Source organism: Leptonotus elevatus, chromosome 5 (assembly GCF_054856555.1).
Source record: "Leptonotus elevatus isolate MCC_2025b chromosome 5, RoL_Lele_1.0, whole genome shotgun sequence".
In the NCBI taxonomy this organism is placed as follows: Eukaryota; Metazoa; Chordata; class Actinopteri; order Syngnathiformes; family Syngnathidae; genus Leptonotus; species Leptonotus elevatus.
Window position 1 is genome coordinate 19,331,926 of NC_141243.1, and position 18,217 is coordinate 19,350,142.

General features: G+C 37.5%; 1 protein-coding gene across 1 annotated transcript in view; it reads left to right on the top strand.

The window, feature by feature from the left end:
- The first annotated feature begins 3,475 nt into the window (after nucleotides 1-3,475).
- dock5 (dedicator of cytokinesis 5) overlaps nucleotides 3,476-18,217 on the top strand; it is a 37,996-nt gene continuing 23,254 nt past the window's right edge. Inside the window, exons 1-14 of the mRNA XM_086076095.1 lie at nucleotides 3,476-3,675; nucleotides 7,882-7,965; nucleotides 8,200-8,240; nucleotides 8,927-8,982; nucleotides 9,252-9,348; nucleotides 9,483-9,631; nucleotides 9,733-9,868; nucleotides 9,939-10,096; nucleotides 10,748-10,829; nucleotides 11,255-11,384; nucleotides 16,428-16,500; nucleotides 16,961-17,103; nucleotides 17,267-17,392; nucleotides 17,519-17,643. Coding sequence (XP_085932221.1) covers nucleotides 3,633-3,675; nucleotides 7,882-7,965; nucleotides 8,200-8,240; nucleotides 8,927-8,982; nucleotides 9,252-9,348; nucleotides 9,483-9,631; nucleotides 9,733-9,868; nucleotides 9,939-10,096; nucleotides 10,748-10,829; nucleotides 11,255-11,384; nucleotides 16,428-16,500; nucleotides 16,961-17,103; nucleotides 17,267-17,392; nucleotides 17,519-17,643 — 1,443 coding nt within the window. The 5' untranslated portion in view covers nucleotides 3,476-3,632. The remainder of the gene's footprint in view (nucleotides 3,676-7,881; nucleotides 7,966-8,199; nucleotides 8,241-8,926; nucleotides 8,983-9,251; nucleotides 9,349-9,482; nucleotides 9,632-9,732; nucleotides 9,869-9,938; nucleotides 10,097-10,747; nucleotides 10,830-11,254; nucleotides 11,385-16,427; nucleotides 16,501-16,960; nucleotides 17,104-17,266; nucleotides 17,393-17,518; nucleotides 17,644-18,217) is intronic.

Genomic DNA, 18,217 nt, shown 5'->3' on the forward strand with positions numbered 1-18,217 from the left:
GCCAGTAAGTAGTACAGGCTTTGTTAATAACAATCTACTGTCTGCAGTAGCACAAATGAGTCAGGTGATGGCAATATTGTATCCTTTTTGCGATTTCCCCCCCATAACCTTCAATCAACTCACATCTTTACATTTTAGGTTATAAGAAAAGACCAGAAGTTTGGAGGCGAAAAGGGTAAGAGAAGTTTTATATACCCTCACAAATAAATTCTCACCATCTGCAAGCACCTTCAGATCAGTCAGAAATAGATCACAGAAATATTATGTATTGAAGTAGACCCTAAAAGAACTGCCTACTAAAATATACTCAAACAATTGTGTCTGTGCCAAAAATGTGGTCCACCAAGCTCAGTCGATGAAGCCGAATATATTTGCCATGTAAAAAGGTTGATAGAAGCAAGAATACATTTTTTAAATGATTGATTCCATCTTATGGTATTTAAGAGTGAAAAATGTACAGATTAAAAACGTTTTTTGTTTAAAAGCAGTGATCAGATATGTTATTTCGAGCTTTACATAATGGGTTAATTTATGTGTAATATTTTTTTCACAATGTGTCCATTGGCTCTATCCTTTGAAAAAAAAGACTATTCAATAGCAACATCCACTCAGGCTTGGTCTCCCCCCTGCATGCATAGCCTTCCTAATTGCATTGGCTGTATTTTAAAGCAGACAGATCACTCAATGGATGTGAAAAAGAACTCTGACCTGTCAGAGAGACCAACAAAGCATCGGATGACTAAACTTACTGACGGCACCATTTGGCAGCAAGAAAAAACACACATAAATGACAGGCAAACAAAAGGATAAGTGGTCAACCAGCTGTCTGCCAACAGCTGTAAATTAATTCAATGAGCACAGCAAAGACTATTGAGTGTGTTTTGTAATATGCAGGCAACGGTGAGGCGGCATGAAGCAAATGTCCTCATAATATACAAGTTCAACACAACTGCTTTGCTAATGCTTGCATGCTTCACTGTGTTGCAGTGGAAATGGCTTTGCAGGTGGAATGCAGGTAACTGCTTTCCATAGAACCCTTTCATGTGTTTGTCATTATGAGATGGTATTTGAAATGAAAAAGAATAACCTTTTTATGACCAATCAGAGCTTCAAACGACTCTCGCCTTTGCTAAATAGTGCATCACAAAAATTACACCAATGCCATCAGGGGACAGTTTGGCCTCAATGTATTTTCCATTAACTTAAAGTTTTCAACAGTTATGAGGAGTAATTTTGAGAGCACTTAATGAAGTTCACGGTTCATGTAAAATATTGATTTGAGTTAAAACAAATAATTTCCTTTTCCTCCATTGATCCATTTATCAATTTTCTACCACTTATGCCATTGGTAACCAACCTTTTTGAGAGATATTTTTGGGTATTGATTTATTGTAAGAAATAACAGTTTGTTACACATTTCTGAAATAACCAATTTGCTCAAATAATGTTATACAACAAGTTATCTGTTATTAATGATATTAATATTATGTGAAGACACAATCACGTTAGATGAAGAGATAAATATCAATATGTACAATAAACACTTTATTTCTATAAATATCTGCCAGTATTCACATTTTCATGTCCCCCCTGGGGCTACTCCTGTGCCCACGAGCACCTCGATGGTGACCCCTGACTTACGTTGTTCAGGATCTCATGTGAGCTGCAGTCTATCACAGCTAAATTTGGATGGGGACACACCACTTGATAATCAGTCAATGAGTGGGCACATATAGACATATAGACAAACAACCATGCACATATACTGGTACACATTCATTACTATACACAATTAAAGTCTATAATTAACCTAGCATGCTTTTCAAAATGTGGGCGGAAACCAGAGTACCCAGACAAAACCCATGCTTAAACGGAGCGAACATCCAAACTCCACACAAAAGGTCCGATCTGAGTTTGAATCTGGTGTTTGACTCTGAGTCAAACATGTTAATGATATATATAAAGGAATAATTGAATTACTGTTTGCATACACACATACAGTAGCCTACATACATACAGTACACACCATTTAAAGAGACCACTCAATATTACAAAGGATCTAAAAGAATGCAGTTTTGATTGATAGCTGTTGATATGAATGTCGTTCTGATACTGTTAGTGACCACTGTTAATAACTCGTGACAATACGACTTATCTATTAGAATGAACACAATCTGTGCCAAAACTTCGGCCTTTCCAAAAACACTGCCAGAGAGGTGTCAATTTATTGAAATGTTTATTATTGGGGGTTAGTTACTACGTCAGGTTTGTGGCCCACTACTGATAAAAAAATATATATATCAAAATTTTTGACTGCTTGGAGAGACTCTCAAGCATTCCCACATATGTTATTGTGATTTTTATTCTCCACGCTTTTTTGCCGTGTAACAACTCCCACATAATACTTCCGATTTACACGGTTCAAATTTCAACTTGATTCAAGCGTCCCGGGCTATATATCGTCTGATTTCACATTACTTACAGTATTCGCACAATTTAATGTTAAATATCAACTTTTCACATTAATTTTCAATGGGACAGACGTTAACATTTTTCAGAGTCCCACTTTCCACGCCCACTTCCATACATCCAATTTATCATCATTACCACCTGTCTGATACTGCTCAGTGGCACAGTTGGTAAAGTGCATTCTTCAGTAACCAGGAGGTCGCAGGTCCTTGAACTGTACATTGCAAATATACCCATGGCCATTATGCTAAGTGATATACATGCTAGTTTTCAGCATCAGATGACACTTTTCAAAATAAACACACCATTAGCCATGCATTTGAACAAGTCAAATTAGCTCAGTGCTAAGAGCAATTGCCTGCCACCAACCTGGGTTCAAACCCCACTTGGATCACATTTTAGCACTTCAGTATTTATCTTTAAATTTACTTCATAAGCATATGCATTCAAATCTTACCCCTTAACCCCTACTACAATAGCTCTGCCACTTGGTTCAGTTTTTCGTCTATATTGTAAATTGATTAATTGGTTGCACCTTAGAAATTATGAGCTGGTCTCTTGGGGTAAAATGAAGGAAAATAATGAAATATCATACCATACCAATATCGGTCCCAACATCTGCTCTGTATGCCAGATGGCCAGTCCAGCCGTGGCAATTAATTGATTTTCAAAACGGAATTTAGTGGGGTTTTTCGGTACCACTATTGGCCAATTTTGATGAAAATGGCCCTCATACATCCAAGTTACTATTACAATAAATTATGAATCATAATAGTTAGCCATGGTTGTCAGAACAGCTCACAATAAAATGCAGTGTGTGCAACATTGCAGACCGCAACCAACCAACGTATTGTTTAGTGAATACCTCGGTGAATACAGTGTCAACAAGATGATACACTGTTATCTCATGGTAGCGTGCAACTGCAGCTACAGCCTTTTTCGAGTATGCTGCCATAGAGTGACTCCCCCCAACTTCTGAGCCTGCACGCCCTCCCTTCCCCTCCCCTCCCGTTACATCAGGCGCAGTGGCATGATGGCGGAAATACTGTAGTAGACTTCGGGACGAGCTGGAAAAGTGCATTCCTCGCCCTCGTTTACCCATTGTAAATAGTAATTTATTTATTGAGAGAAATATTTTTGTTTCCCACCACCACCACAACGCCATGACACGCTGGGTTCCCACAACGAAAGAGAAGTACGGCGTGGGTAAGTTTTCCAAACAAGTGGGCTCACGTTTGTTGTGCCGTTTGAAAGTTCGTCGACTCCAGTGAGCTCCCAGCAAAGTAAAATCACTTGAAAAGAGGGGAGGAGAAGCCTAGATTCTATTGACTGTGTAGTTGTTTATACGTGGTGGGTGAAAAAAAAAAGTCCTTACAAATTCCATAAGTGAACTTTACTTACAGTAGTTCCCTAAGGCGCTTTGGAACGATGGAAAAAGTTTCTGGATTTCAGCGGGCATGCCAACCATTCTTCTTGTGTATAATCTCACTGAGCCGACATGGAAGTAACTATAAACATGGATTTTATATTTTGTTGAAAGCACCCTACAGGGTTCCTACAGGGTGACACAAAACGGCAACAAGTGGGTCAGTGGCGTGTGGCACACTAGGAAATAGTTTGCAATTTGCTCTTTGGCAAACTTGGACTTTACCTCGCACTGCTTGTAGCTTTCTAAAGGTGTGGCCTTGATACCTGTGTGTGTTTGTATGTGCAGACTGCTCGTTCTACACCCCCAAGGCAAATCTGTGCATCTGTGTTGTCCAAGTGAGAAATCTTCCTCTGCAGAATATGTGTGCTGTGCACTGGCTGTGTTTCTTATCATAAGAGTCCTTAGTGTTCTGAAAACGTGTTATGCATATGTGTGGTTTGGAGGCCAAAAACCTTGCAGATTTTAATGACACTTCCCACTCTGCTTTTGCTGTCATTGATCATCCTGCTACCGTTCTAGCGCAAAACATTTAAAACTGTACTGTATGTTTAAGTATGGCGTGGTCTGCAAGCACAAACAATGCCCCTTTTTGGTGAGACATTACCTTATGTTTTAGGAATTTTCATGTTAATCCTTTTAGATCCCAACTGGCGTGACTTTCAAAGGTACCTTTTGATATTCTATGCGGTTCTCCTATCTTTTGCAGAAAAAAAGCACAGGAATCGCTAAGATCATTATTATAGAAAAAAAAAAAAGCAATCAAACCGTGAACATCTTGTCATCAGCCTGATTAGTCGGATCTTGCCTGATTTCGGGAAACTACATAGATGAAAGGAGAACTTTCATTTGATATTATCATATCATATCTAATGAAGGTTTATAGGAGCCATGGCCAATGGAGCTTAAACTAACCCATGAAAGAGAACTTGCCACAAGATCACAATTTTCACACAGTACAGTGGCGAGACGTTCCGTTTACAAGTTGTTTCTGTTGCATTTTTATTGTAAATAACAGCAGTCACCCAAAATAAAAAAAAATCACTGGGATTATTCAGTAGAAAGAAGTTCTTGATTTGTTCACCAATAAGTTGGGATGGATACTGAGTCTCAGTACTAGTGCTGGGCAAAAAAATCTTCAATCACAAGCCATTTCATATCATGTTAGCGATATTCATATCACAATAATGATAATCCACAACATAGATATTGTCAGTTATTCTATACAAAAAAAAAAAAATCCAACATGCAATGACTGCTTATATTAATATTATTTCAGAACTGCAAGAACTAATCGATAAAGTCAATAAAAATTGATAGTGAAAAGTATTCACAAGTTCAACAAATTTCATTATAGGTTTGTTGCAGGTTTAAACTGAACGAAAAGTGAAAGGCATTAATAAAAAAACAAAAACAAGAACACATGGACATTGGACAGCTTTCTTTGCAACTTCACTTGAACAGCTAGCTGCTAATATTTTAGAAGTTGACATAATATACAAAACTCAAACCTGTGTGTTTATGAACTGAGACCAGCTGACTAGGAATAACCCAACAATTCTTTATACTAAATAAATAATATATCAACTATTTAAAAGGCAAGCCCTAACAATGTTTCTGACACTTTTTGTTTTGGGGTTATGAATATAAAACAAAGCAAAACAGAAATTTGTGTCTTGTTGATTATTTCTGGTGAAATAAAGACTCACTCTTTATTTTTTTTTTTATGCGGTTACAAGACCTGCTTATTTCCCATTTAAATGATGCCCAATTTGTAAGGATTATACATTTGTTAGATAAGTAGCCCAACTGAGTATTTATTTACGCCCATGTAAGATGTGCCAAATACTCACTGCCAATGCTAAACAGCTATTTAGGATTTTGCCATTGACTCCCATTTGTGTTCTTTGGTGCATTTGATAATTGAAGGCTTATCAGTAACATGAGGAAACAATTAAATATTGGCAACTTTACAATATATTCTTTTAACAAACAGTCATGAGTCTCCGTGCTATCTGGAATAGTCATACACACCCACAACAGCTTAGCACTTCTGCCACCAGCCTTGCAGATCAAAAGTATTGTCCCACACTCCTGTGGGATGGCATGCCACTCCTCACCCAGGAGTCATGCTTGCATGTCAGCCAAAGTGGTTGTGCTTGTTTCCCGAACACAACCCAGCAAGCTAGCGAACCCCCCCCCCCCCAATAATTACTGTTTCGATTCAATTGATGATTTTCTTCAAATCAAGCTCCAGTGCAGGATTCACTATGTACAGAGACATTTACAAACATGACAAAAAATTACATCATACCTTCACAAAATAAAAACCTATTACTCTGATATTGCAAGGATACTAATGAGGCTGTGTGAGGGAGGCAGTCCCTTTTCAAGGTATTTGGTTCAATAAAGCAAGAACTATTGCTTGCTGTTTTACATATTGCTAGTGTGAAGCCGAAACCTTCATTCAAAAAGACCCCAATAATTGCTTTACTTAATGCACGTTGTTATGTATTTTGCTCAAACACAACCTGTGCTATCTTTAATGTAACTACCTGCTGTCAAGCTAAAGGATCATCTGTGGCCAAAATTAATAGTGTGATTAATCTGTTAGTACATGATTAATACAATATATTTATTTGTGATTAATCAATGAGTTAACGCTCTAACTTTGACAGCACCAGGCAGGAGTTATTTTTTTCCATTTGTTTTTATTTCTGTGGTAGCCCATTCAAGCGGCAATTAAAAGTTTTGCAATTGTTCTCAAGTGTTTAAAAATTTATAAAATGTGTGTGTTGTTTTAAAATATTTATAAACATTATTCTAATTTGTATCCTTATAGTGTGTGTGTGTGGGGGGGGTGTGTGTGTGTGTGTGTGTGTGTGTGTTTTAATAACTACAAATAAAACAAAGTTGAAGTTGATTCGCTGTCATCTATTCACTGCTTTTTACTGGTGTTCTAAAGTTTTTGCCGTGGTATTGTTTCAGTACCGGTACCAAGGTATTTTATGCAGGTATAGTCAGTGCTAAAGTCCAAATTTTGGTATTGTGATAACACTTATCTTAACTCCCTCAACTTGCATGAATGCATTCTTTAAGAAGATGACATTAGTGGGATGTAGTTCCTACCACAGTGTGCCGTAAATTGATTGGTCAGAAAAGTACAGTATGCAGAAATTTTACTTGTCTAGAAATGTCATACTGACATTGTTAGGATTTTAGTGTTTATATCCTCATGCTGGTTTCAGGATTAATTTGACATTTTGATGAGGGATGTCATAGCAAATTGTCAGTCATACGTGACCTAATACAATAGATAATACTGTGACGTATTCTAACAACCCACAAGCACACACACTCTTAAACTTATTTGCCGCAGAGATTTGCCTGTACGAAAACTGTTAGAGAAGAATGGAATCATTTACACTACAGTATCCCCCCCCAAGTTTCGTTTTTCAGACTAAAGTGTGATTATTTAAGACGGTCAAAGGGTGCTGTGAAATGTAGCCTCAAGCACATGCAAGTTGGGACAGATCACTGCTCGTAGTTCTATTTGCTTGGGAGGCTGCATGCTCCTGCAGCTCCCTTGAGTCATGACAAATATCTAGCTGTGGTTTCTTTTTTTGAAGTCTGTTTATATGTTTATGTAAGATTTCCCGCGCATGCATTCTTACTTGATTGTGGCCGTAATTCTGCAATAGCGGTGGTTTCAAAAGCACAGATAGGGTCACCTTCATGATAACAGTTGGGCAGAGTGATTACAGGAAAGTTTAGGGTTCACTCGTGATTCAGCTGGCCGAAAACTGAACCTGCAGGGTGTAAATATTGTCAAACAGAAATAATGAGGCTATAAAGCCACTGTCTTTTGAACATTGGCTCAAGCTACGTGCCACCTGCTCAGTCTTTCGTCACAAGATCACTCCGTGCACTCTTTTAAAAAGGGAGTTTTAACTTTGATCCATTTTTTTTTAATTCTGTTCTTTTAGCAATCTACAATTATGAACCCCATGGTGAACTGGAGCTGTGTTTACAGGTTGGGGACACTGTGCACATACTAGAAAAATTGGAAGGTAAGTAAACCTAAATACGCAACAGGCCACAACACATTTGTCTTCTCCATCTGAGCAAGCTGCCGCCAAAAATTAGAAGTAATGTTAACCTAACTGTCATTACATATGTTGTGTAATATTGAAAATGAGTGTGCAGTCCTCCACATTGTCCTCTTGATATTAGGACCGTCATTACTCTCGCAGTCTCTCTCCCCTCAGTGTAACGTGATTCTTTATTAATATAAATCTCCTCAGGCTGGTATCGGGGATACACACAACGAGAGAAATCACATAAGGTATGGGTATCACTAGCACATTTTTCTGATCATAACGAAGGCCATAAAATGAATGAACGTTTTATCACTTCCAAAGATCCCCCAAGATCTTTTCCAAAGTTTTAAGCTCTTATCAAAGGATAAGTATGTTTATGATGACATGTTTCTCATAATAGTCTAGTTGCCAGGCCATAGAGATCCACTGTGAACCTGGAAAGGTTAAATACACCAAAGCTGATACTGCCGGATGCTGATGGGCAGAATCAGCGTATTTTCAAAATAATCACTTTTAAGGAAACCAAAAAATATGGCATGTTTGTTGAGCCATTAACGTTGCATCATAACTGAGAGGATGCAGTTTTCAACCCTTTAGATTGGTTAATAGTTTCTTAAAAAAAAATAAAAAATACCCATGTGACAACTGACCAAAATTATCCATATTTGACATAAAAATAAATAAGAAATAGGCGAAATTTGAACATACGAGGTTTTGGCTATATATACACACACTAGCAATAAGTGAGCCATTGGCATAATTAGCATTATTAGCAGAATCGTAAAGATTGATAGTTGGTTTTGATATTGTGATGCCAAATCGGATGCCACACTGGTATCATTTTAGTAGAGCCACTGACTGTTGTTTAGATCAAATCAAAATGTGTTGAATTGCTATTTTTTTCATTAAAGTGTTTGATTTTTTTCCTCAGGGAATTTTTCCATCTTCGTACATCCACTTAAAGGAGGCTTCAGTTGAGGGAACAGGGTAAGATCACATATCAGTAAACATGTCATTTTTGTAACTATACACTTAGTCTTTGGTTTGCCGCACCGCCAGTGACATACAATTACATTTATAATTATCTTAATTGAATCTTCAGAAATTCTTTTTTATCTTGGCTGTAAAAGGAAGCCATTCATCTATTATTTATCATGTATACAAAAACACTTGTGCCTGTTCAAATTATACGATATGCTCTGTGAGCAATGAGCCACTTTTCCAATATCCTATTATTCTGCTTTTGTGGCTCTTAGCCAGCAGGAAATAATTATTCCGGCAGATTTACCACTGGTGCAGGAGCTCGGGGCTACTCTGAGGGAATGGGCACAGATATGGCACAAGCTCTTTGTGGTAGGTACACTGTACTCTGTCTTTCTGCACACATTTGTGAACAACTATAGTAAATAATTCCATTTTTCTCCCCTTAAGAGTAGAGTTGCTTTTAATATTGCAATGTTACAAGTTTATAAATTTGTGTGTGACAGTCCAACAAGGATTCCCTGTTCCGGAGCGTTCAGCAAATGGCCTACAGTCTTATAGAATATCGATCACAGATAGTGTCAGGAACACTACCCAAGGATGACCTTGTCGAACTGAAAAAGAAAGTCACTGCCAAGATTGACTATGGCAACAGGTATGAATCTTGTTGACGTACTGTCCTACAATAATTTGCCCTCTGACACCATTGTAAAGTCTGTGGCAATCTGTTAAACTGTGCGGTACTCTGCTGCTCAGGATTCTGGGCTTGGACCTGGTTGTGCGAGATGAAGCAGGAAACACACTGGATCCTGACTTTACAAGCACTGTCAGTCTGTTCCGTGCCCATGAGACTGCATCCCGTAGTGTTGATGACAGGATACAAGAGGAGAAGGCATGCCTATTTATTGTTGATAATTTTGTTTTTATGTTATGTAATGTTATTTGTTTTCGTTTTTATGCAGACGCGGTTACAAAATCTGGAAATGAGGCGCCAGGCTCTGTTTAGTTCTGTTCACACCTACAGTCTCCTCATGAACCTGAAAAACTTTGTATGCAACATTGGAGAAGATGCTGAGCTGCTCATGTCTCTTTATGACCCAGATCAGTCAGAATTTATCAGGTTCGCCCTCTCATCTCTCTGAACTGTATAGTGTAACACCAAGGTTATTTGCGACTTAATGTAGATTGAAGACAAACGGTAGACAGTGATTCTTTTTAATGGTGTAAAATGTGTCAAAAACTGACGTTCTACGGAGTGACTTTGAATGTAAAATTGGAGAGGAACAAAAGTCCTCTCAAATTAAAATAATGTACTTATAGTTAATAATTAAAGACACAAAACTGCTGGACCTGATTATAGATTCTTACCACCTTGTAAAATCAAGGATAACACTATTACTTTAGTACTATATTGAAAATATTATATAAGGTTTAAAGAAAGGGGTAGTAGTAAATAGGTTTTACTTCTTCTTACTTCTTTTCGAATATCTGCAATCTAATTGTATTTTTGTTAGTTTACTTTAGTATATTTAGTTATTTTGTTCTCATGTTATTTTCAAACATTTGAAATAAACCATTCAATAATTGATCACACCAGATAGCAAAATATGTATGTTGAAGCATTTAAAAAGTCAGTGCCAAAATATATCCACCTTAAATCCCAATGTAAGGACATATTTGCAGAGATTTGCATCACATAAATATGTTTCAGTTTTTTAAAAATGTATTAATATATTTTTTTAAATGCAATTCCTTGTTTAAATTCATTTAGCGAGAACTTCCTGGTGCGGTGGGACAGTATGGGGATGCCTAAAGAAATTGAAAAACTCAACAACCTGCCAGCACTCTTCACGGTAACCAAATCCAAATCCCTCTCTCAGTTTCACACAAGTGATATAAAACTTCCAAATGTCTTTGACAAGAAGGACAATTTGCTACTGAATAGCTACTTGTTTCCTGAAAGTGTAATTGAGCTCTTACTCCTTGTACATCTTTCACAAGTAATTCACAATGTTAATATATTTGCATACTTGTTTCAGCAGTTGTTGTTCATGCCATTCAAACACAATATTACATTAACGGTCATTTGTGCTCTGACATCCTAAGAATGAGAAACATTTAATGCCAAACCTTCTCAAAGCAAATCATGACTCAACTTGACCTACAAAGTCATCCAAAAGATGAATACATGCAGATGGAAAGGTTCAGTTGTTGTAACATTTAATTTGAATCTGCCACAAGATATCAACTGCATTATTGGTTGACTTTTTGTATCCAGGAGCTTAGCAGGAGTGACCTGATGAGGCAGCGTCTATTCCTGGTGTGCCAGATCATCAGAGTAGGAAGCATGGAGCTCAAAGAGGGGAAGAAACAAACGGGTGGACTAAGGAGACCATTTGGTGTGGCTGGTGAGATAACTTTTCACATCATATGGTCTATTAATGTATCTGTTTATCCAAAACCAAAACCCATTCAGCAATGAAAATGGCATTTCTTTGTCTTGCAGTACCTTTTGAATTGTACTGATGTGTAAAGTGAGGGATGCATGTGCAGAATTAAATGGCAACACCTGTTTTCTGACCTAGAAAATGCAGAATGATGTCTGGAAATGAGTTGAGCAACCATCTTTTTGTATTTGGCTTGGCGATTAGTCTATTTGTGGAGAAATAGGTTCTTCTCAGCAAATGGAGTGAAACCACAGTTTAAAAAAAAAGTGACTCAGAAGACACATTATTCTTCTCTGCCAGGAAAGCAGGACACATTAAGAAAGGATCTGGGTAGATTGCACAGTTCTGAAGCACTACTATTTTGTAAGATGGAGATCAGGAACACTCACTTTGCTGGAATATTTTGGCTTCATGTAATGTAAATTTTCAGGACAAAATACCTTAATTTTAAAGGGTGTCAAAATTATCGCGTTAATATTGCGTTAATTTAAGGTGCCTTTAATGGCACAATTTTTTTTTAACGCTCGATTAACAACCGCCCCTTATTGGGGAAGCCTCTACTAAGGGAATTTTAGTCAGACTCATAGAGCAGCTCTTGCTTGCAGTAAAGCGATGTCACTTTACAATCAATGCGCATCCGAGAACTTAACAAAACAAAAGCATTCAACGTCGTTCAAAGGAATCACTATAACACAATTTAGCAGTAATAAATTAAATAATAATGCATATACTTGTGGGGACTGGCGTCAAGTTGTATTTTACAATTTTGAAAATATGCAGAAGTTCGCAAGTTACTTCACGTTAAAAATTAGATAGCTCTTAATATGAAAATATGTTTTATGTTTCGTTTCCAGTAAAGTTGAGCCATTTTATAATGTGCATCCGTGTTGAACTTAACAAAATAAAGGCATACAACATTGTGCAAAGGAGTCACTGTAACACAATTTAGCAGTAATAAATTAAATAACAATGCATATATTTGTGGGGACTGGGGTCAAGTTGTATTTTACAGTTTTTAAAATGTGCAGAACTTCACAAGTTAATTCATGTTAAAAATTAGTAGCTCTAAATATGAAAAGAAAAATGCACTGAGCTGTCATCATTGTCGTACAAACGCAATTATGTCATGTAGTGATCAAATGACCAACACTAATCAATGTCACACTTGTTGTTTTTTACAGTACAGTACCTATTTTTTATTTAAAAATGTTTTATGAATAGTTATGAAATTAATGATTCAATGACTAAAAAAATGCAACCATATTTCTATTAGGTTAACATTTCTTCCCACTTGTATATTAAAAAATATATATATATTGTACACTTTATTATAAATTTAGATATAAAATGTGCGATTAATCGTGAGTTAAGCATTGAAGTCATGCGATTAACTACGATTACAATTTTTAATCGACTGACACCTCTAATTCTAAACGTTGATAGACACTTCAGGTCTGATGATTACTACAGAAGTTTTCTTTCAATGCTCGGGTAATAAAGCCCCACGCAAGTGGAGAAAAAAATCCCACAGTCCTCCCATCAGAAAAAAAAAAAATGTTTAATCACCGTCCAGGACAATAACTGTAAATTGATTCTTAGCAGTAGTAATTAATTTTATGCATATGGGAGGCAAACAGGTGGAGCTGTGCATGGAGAGACACCTCACAAAGATAGACCAAAATGGATTTACTATAGCTTAAAGCAGCCTCCACCTTGTTAGTTCTGGCTTGGGTTCATCTCAGTCCATTTGTTTATTGCACGTTGACAGCCTTTATGTGCTGCATTTTTTACCACTAACCCTACTTGAAATTACTGCATAGTCTAGTGAAAAATTGTCAAAAATAAAACGTGCATTTTCCTTGCAGTAGCAATCACATGCACTAGCAGTTACCTTGAACTACATTTAGAATTCAAAATATTCAGTCTGTGAGTGGCAGTTGCCATGATGGTGGTTCCTGTTGTCAGGGAGGAGTCCACTGAAGGGCACAACGCACAAGTCTAAATCTAGAGGCTAATCTGTGAAATGTAGCCGAATATCAGGATGTTCACCTAATGTTGCCGTCAAACACCTCTAACCAGGGCAATGGCCGTTCAGTCTGTGCGGATGAGGAGGGCACTTTCTGCCTCTCAATAAATATTTGATATTACTTTTCTGTAAAGAACTATTACACAAATCCATCTAAAGTATGAAACAACACTGTGACACACAGGGGCCCTCATGTGGTCACTGTGTGTAAGAGCTTCTTGCCGATGCTCATGTTGTCAAATAAATTTGCCCTGGACCGCATGCAGTGCATCATGGGGCAGTGTGCCTCAGTGATAAGATTGGTCGTCTCACAACCTAGAGGTTGTGGGTTCAATCCAATGCCTTGTGAACATTGTCGAAGTATCTTTGAGCAATATACTAAACCCCCAGTTGCTCCTGATGATGTATCATCAGTAGGTGAATGAGCAGTCAAAATGTAAACCTCTTTGAGGGCCTCGTAAGGTGGAAAGCATTATATAAAGGAAGTACCATTTACCATCATTGGCCGCTGTGGTCTTTATGATGTACATTATACTATTTTTAGTCCAAGATTAATTGTCGAAGTATATTGATGCTATCAGACTTTTTTTGTTTTTGTTTATGATGCTTCACCTACTGTATAACCGTTTGGAACTACTATCTTTTTCAGCTCTAACATGGAGCTGGCTGGCGTAACTTTGGCAAATAACTCATTTTAAAATAGAAATGGAGCTATTTTAGAGCCGGTGCTAAAGAAAAGTGAGAGCGAGGACTGAATGGGATAGCGGATTTGAACCGTTTCCATCTATTGTTTATTATATTTTTAAAAAATATGTAAGATTGTGAAGTTTTCCAATGGACAAACTAATAGCTGTTATAAAAGTGCAATTGTCTGTCTACATTCAACCATCAGCCAATGTGACAGCATGCACGCTGTGATCGCACCAACAGCATGCTAGCGAAAAAGCAGGTGGCCAACATAAGAAATTGGACAGTTTAGTCTTTAGACATACAGGAGTTACTGCAGGAGTGTGTCAGAGACTGTTCTTTTTTTAAAAGTATATTTTAATGTCATTCTTTTAAAATATAGATTTTCTTTGCATTGTTGTATTACTGTATTGCTGCTAGTGCTGTTTAATTATGATTTTTATGAGGATAAGTGTTAGGAAAATGGATGCATTATTATTATTATAATTATTATTATTATTATTATCATCATCTGTATAATAGTTTTGCATTTGTGTATTTGAACTATATACAACACTTTTTTATGTGCAGCGCTATGCTCTAAAATCAAGTTGAGTCAGATTGTTTGATGTTGAGGCAAAAATTGTATGTAACAGTGAAATATATATGGCTTAAGATGAGTACAACAGGAAGACTTGGAGAGAAGTTCTTTAGATGTCTCTAGTCGGCTTGGCACGATACTTTGATCATATTACCACATACACAACAATGTTAAACCCTATGAGTGTATGAAGTTCCACTGAGTATTTAAAGATGTTATTGTATAAAAAATATGGAAGTTATGGAATTGTTCCACAGATCGGAACGGCTATCTGACATATTGATGCTTTCCCCCGGCATTTTATTTAACCTGGCGGCCCACCAAGCTTACCTTGCCCCCCCACACATTTTTTTGGGGAACTTGTACGTACTGACTTTCCCCGTCAGTAATCGCTGGATGTTTTTCGCCACCCCCATCCCCCTCTTTGACGGACATGATATATGATTGGCCATGTAATTTGTCGTCCTCAACCAAAGAATAGCCCTGGATGGAAATTTGTCCGTCCATCCCCAACAACACACTACGCTTACCAAGTTTCCTGGGGGAAACCCTGTGCCATTTATAAAGAATGCATCCATCCATCAATTTTCGAAACTGCTTACAGTTTTGGGAATAGCTCATCCACTAACGACTAACCTGTCCTTTAAAGCAGGTATCTTAGCAGACAAAATAAAAATACTGTATATATAATAGATACTCGAGAAAAATTTTCCACAATGACTGGCAGATTTTATTGACAAACACAACCTACTAAATGATAGTTTGGTTTTAGATAATCTAGATCAGGGATGGGCAACTTAAATGATGGAGGAGGTCACAATTTGTCTTCAGCGTTCTTGGGGGTGGGCACATACAACCATGCACATTCTAGCCAGCTGACTGACAAAAGAAAATTGCCATTTTAATTATGGGCAAAATACATGCCGGCCCGCGAATAGAAAAAAAACCCTATGTATAACTGATGCTCATTGAAATGAATGCTTAAAACAAAACAAAAAAATTGTAAACCCAAAATAAGTCTTCAAAAAACAGTGATAAACTTTGACGCTAATATTAAATCCACATGCTAGAAAAAAATAAAATAAATAATATACATTAAGAAAAAACAGACGTACAGTATTTGGAAAGTTTCTTTGCAACATGCAAACAATATGGGGCGAGCGGCACTTGATTTAGCGTTATGGTGAATTTTTCATGGTCTTTGTATTTGCTCTGTGGTGCCTTGTTGGTGCATTTTAGGAGGACACTGCTAATATAGTTATATAAAAATATAGCTTCACATTAATTGTTCTCCTAAAAATACCTCTCTTATGGTATTATTCATTGTAAGTTTTACCATAGTGACCATATTAAAGCGGTGTTACCCCTTGTTGGTGTTTGTGCGGCTAAAACAGCTACATAAAAATATACAGGGGATTTGCATTTGTTGTTGTCCCCCCCCCCCCCCCCCCCCACACACACATTTAAAAAAATTGTTTTTACAAGTCATACAAAATCAAACGTCTACATCATACCCATGTAGCAAAATATAGAGATTTGCGCAAACACAAGCAATTGTTTGCATGCTGCTACCAACCATTGCACGGCGGAAGGCCTTTCCTTGTGCTCCTAGTCTTGTTTTGCAGTTGTTGGTTGAACTACACAAGAACTGCTTTGCATCCAGCAAAGTAGGCTACTCGGGGCAGTCTTTAATGCTTTGGTGTCATTGCAGTGATGGACATAACGGATATCGCTCATGGCAAAACAGATGATGAGGACAAACAGCATTTCATCCCTTTTCAGCAGTGAGTCTTTTGATGTTGTCACATGTTTTATACCTTTGACTGGTTCAACTTTGTATTCAAATGTCACATGGGTAGGGTTGACGGAAATGTTCTCGAATAGCTTTTGACTTTTTGTGGTCAGAATGTTTCATCTAACAAAGGACAAATTCAACAGAAAGATCAGCTTCTGACAGAGAGGTTTGAATCTTGTTTTCGAGCCACCTGGACTGCACTTGTTTCCCACTGCAGTCTTGCTGTGTGTGTGCGTTTACATAGATATATGTGTGTGCATACAGTATATGTCATGAACAAATGTGTTTTTCTTTATTTTTTTAACTTTTACTTTTTATCGAACAGTAGATAAAAAATGATAGCCTTATATTGCCTTTGATACACTTGGATTTCAATTTGTTTGCCAGCTATGATACATGTGGTTGCAGTACTCCTTTTTTCTTATTTTCACCTTAATGCACATTCTCAGGATAGCAATGGAGACCTACATTCGTCAGAGGCAGCTCATCATGTCGCCCCTCATCCCATCTCGAGTCATAGGAGAGAATGAGCCACTCACTGCTGTTTTCAACAAAGTCATTGCCACGAGGGAGGTCAATCACAAAGGCCAGGGTAAAATGAAGTGCTCACATAGGAGGTTCTGTCCCCTGTGATTTTACAGAACGTTCTAAATTGACCTTTTTGTTTTGAGGGAAATAAATCATGTGTGAGGGTCTACAGTGTGTAAGTTTTTGGTGTCTGCCTCGTTGATTTTCTTTTTCATGTTTGCTGGCAGGGTTGTTTGTGACCCTCAAGCTGCTCCCAGGGGATCTTGCACAGGTCAGGAAGGACTACCCACACTTTGTGGACCGTAGCACAGCGATAGTCAGAAAAATGGGCTTTCCGGAAATCATCCTCCCAGGTGACTTACGTCTTTGTTTCCTCTACATACGATAGGGTCATTTTCATTCTAATTGCCTATAGAACCGCAAGTAGGGTACATAAATTGTTGGCACATTTACCTGATCATCTATTCTCCTCTCTCCAGGTAACGTCAGGAATGATATTTACGTAACCTTGCTGCAGGGAGAGTTTGACCGTGGTAAAAAGAAGACACCCAAGAATGTGGAGGTCATACTGAGTGTGCATGATGATGAAGGCAATGCCTTAGAGGTAATATTGACCAGTGAAGCAAATCAAACCAATATTTCACCAACATGACAATTTAACTTTTTTTTAACAATATACAATGACAAATTCCATAGCATGCCTTTTGACCAAATACTTTTAATTCATATTTGTTTACTTTTTATTTAGTCTTCCTCCCCATATATCTAGTGGTACCCAAGTCGGTCCTTTTTTGTGTGTGTGTGGTATAGATCGATTTGGGTCCGTTCTACCGAGCACCGATTCATGTGAAATGAAACGGTACCATGTTTCGGTGTCTAAGTGGATCCTTTTAAGTTGTGACTGTGCGGGAGTGAAAGTGTTGTTTTTCCACTGCACACTTGAACGCAGCACCTACATCATGACCTCTTTCTTGCATCCTTTCATACATGCTAAAAATACCTTTCTGGGTTTTAATTGTGCAAGACTTATATTAATTATATACTTTTACAGTATATGTATATTAAAAAATACAGATTGGTTAATTTTAAAAATATATAATGCATTAAAAAAAATCCCCCCAATAATGCATTTCAATGGTCGTCAGTTATACCCAGGCTTTCATTATTCACGGCCCGGC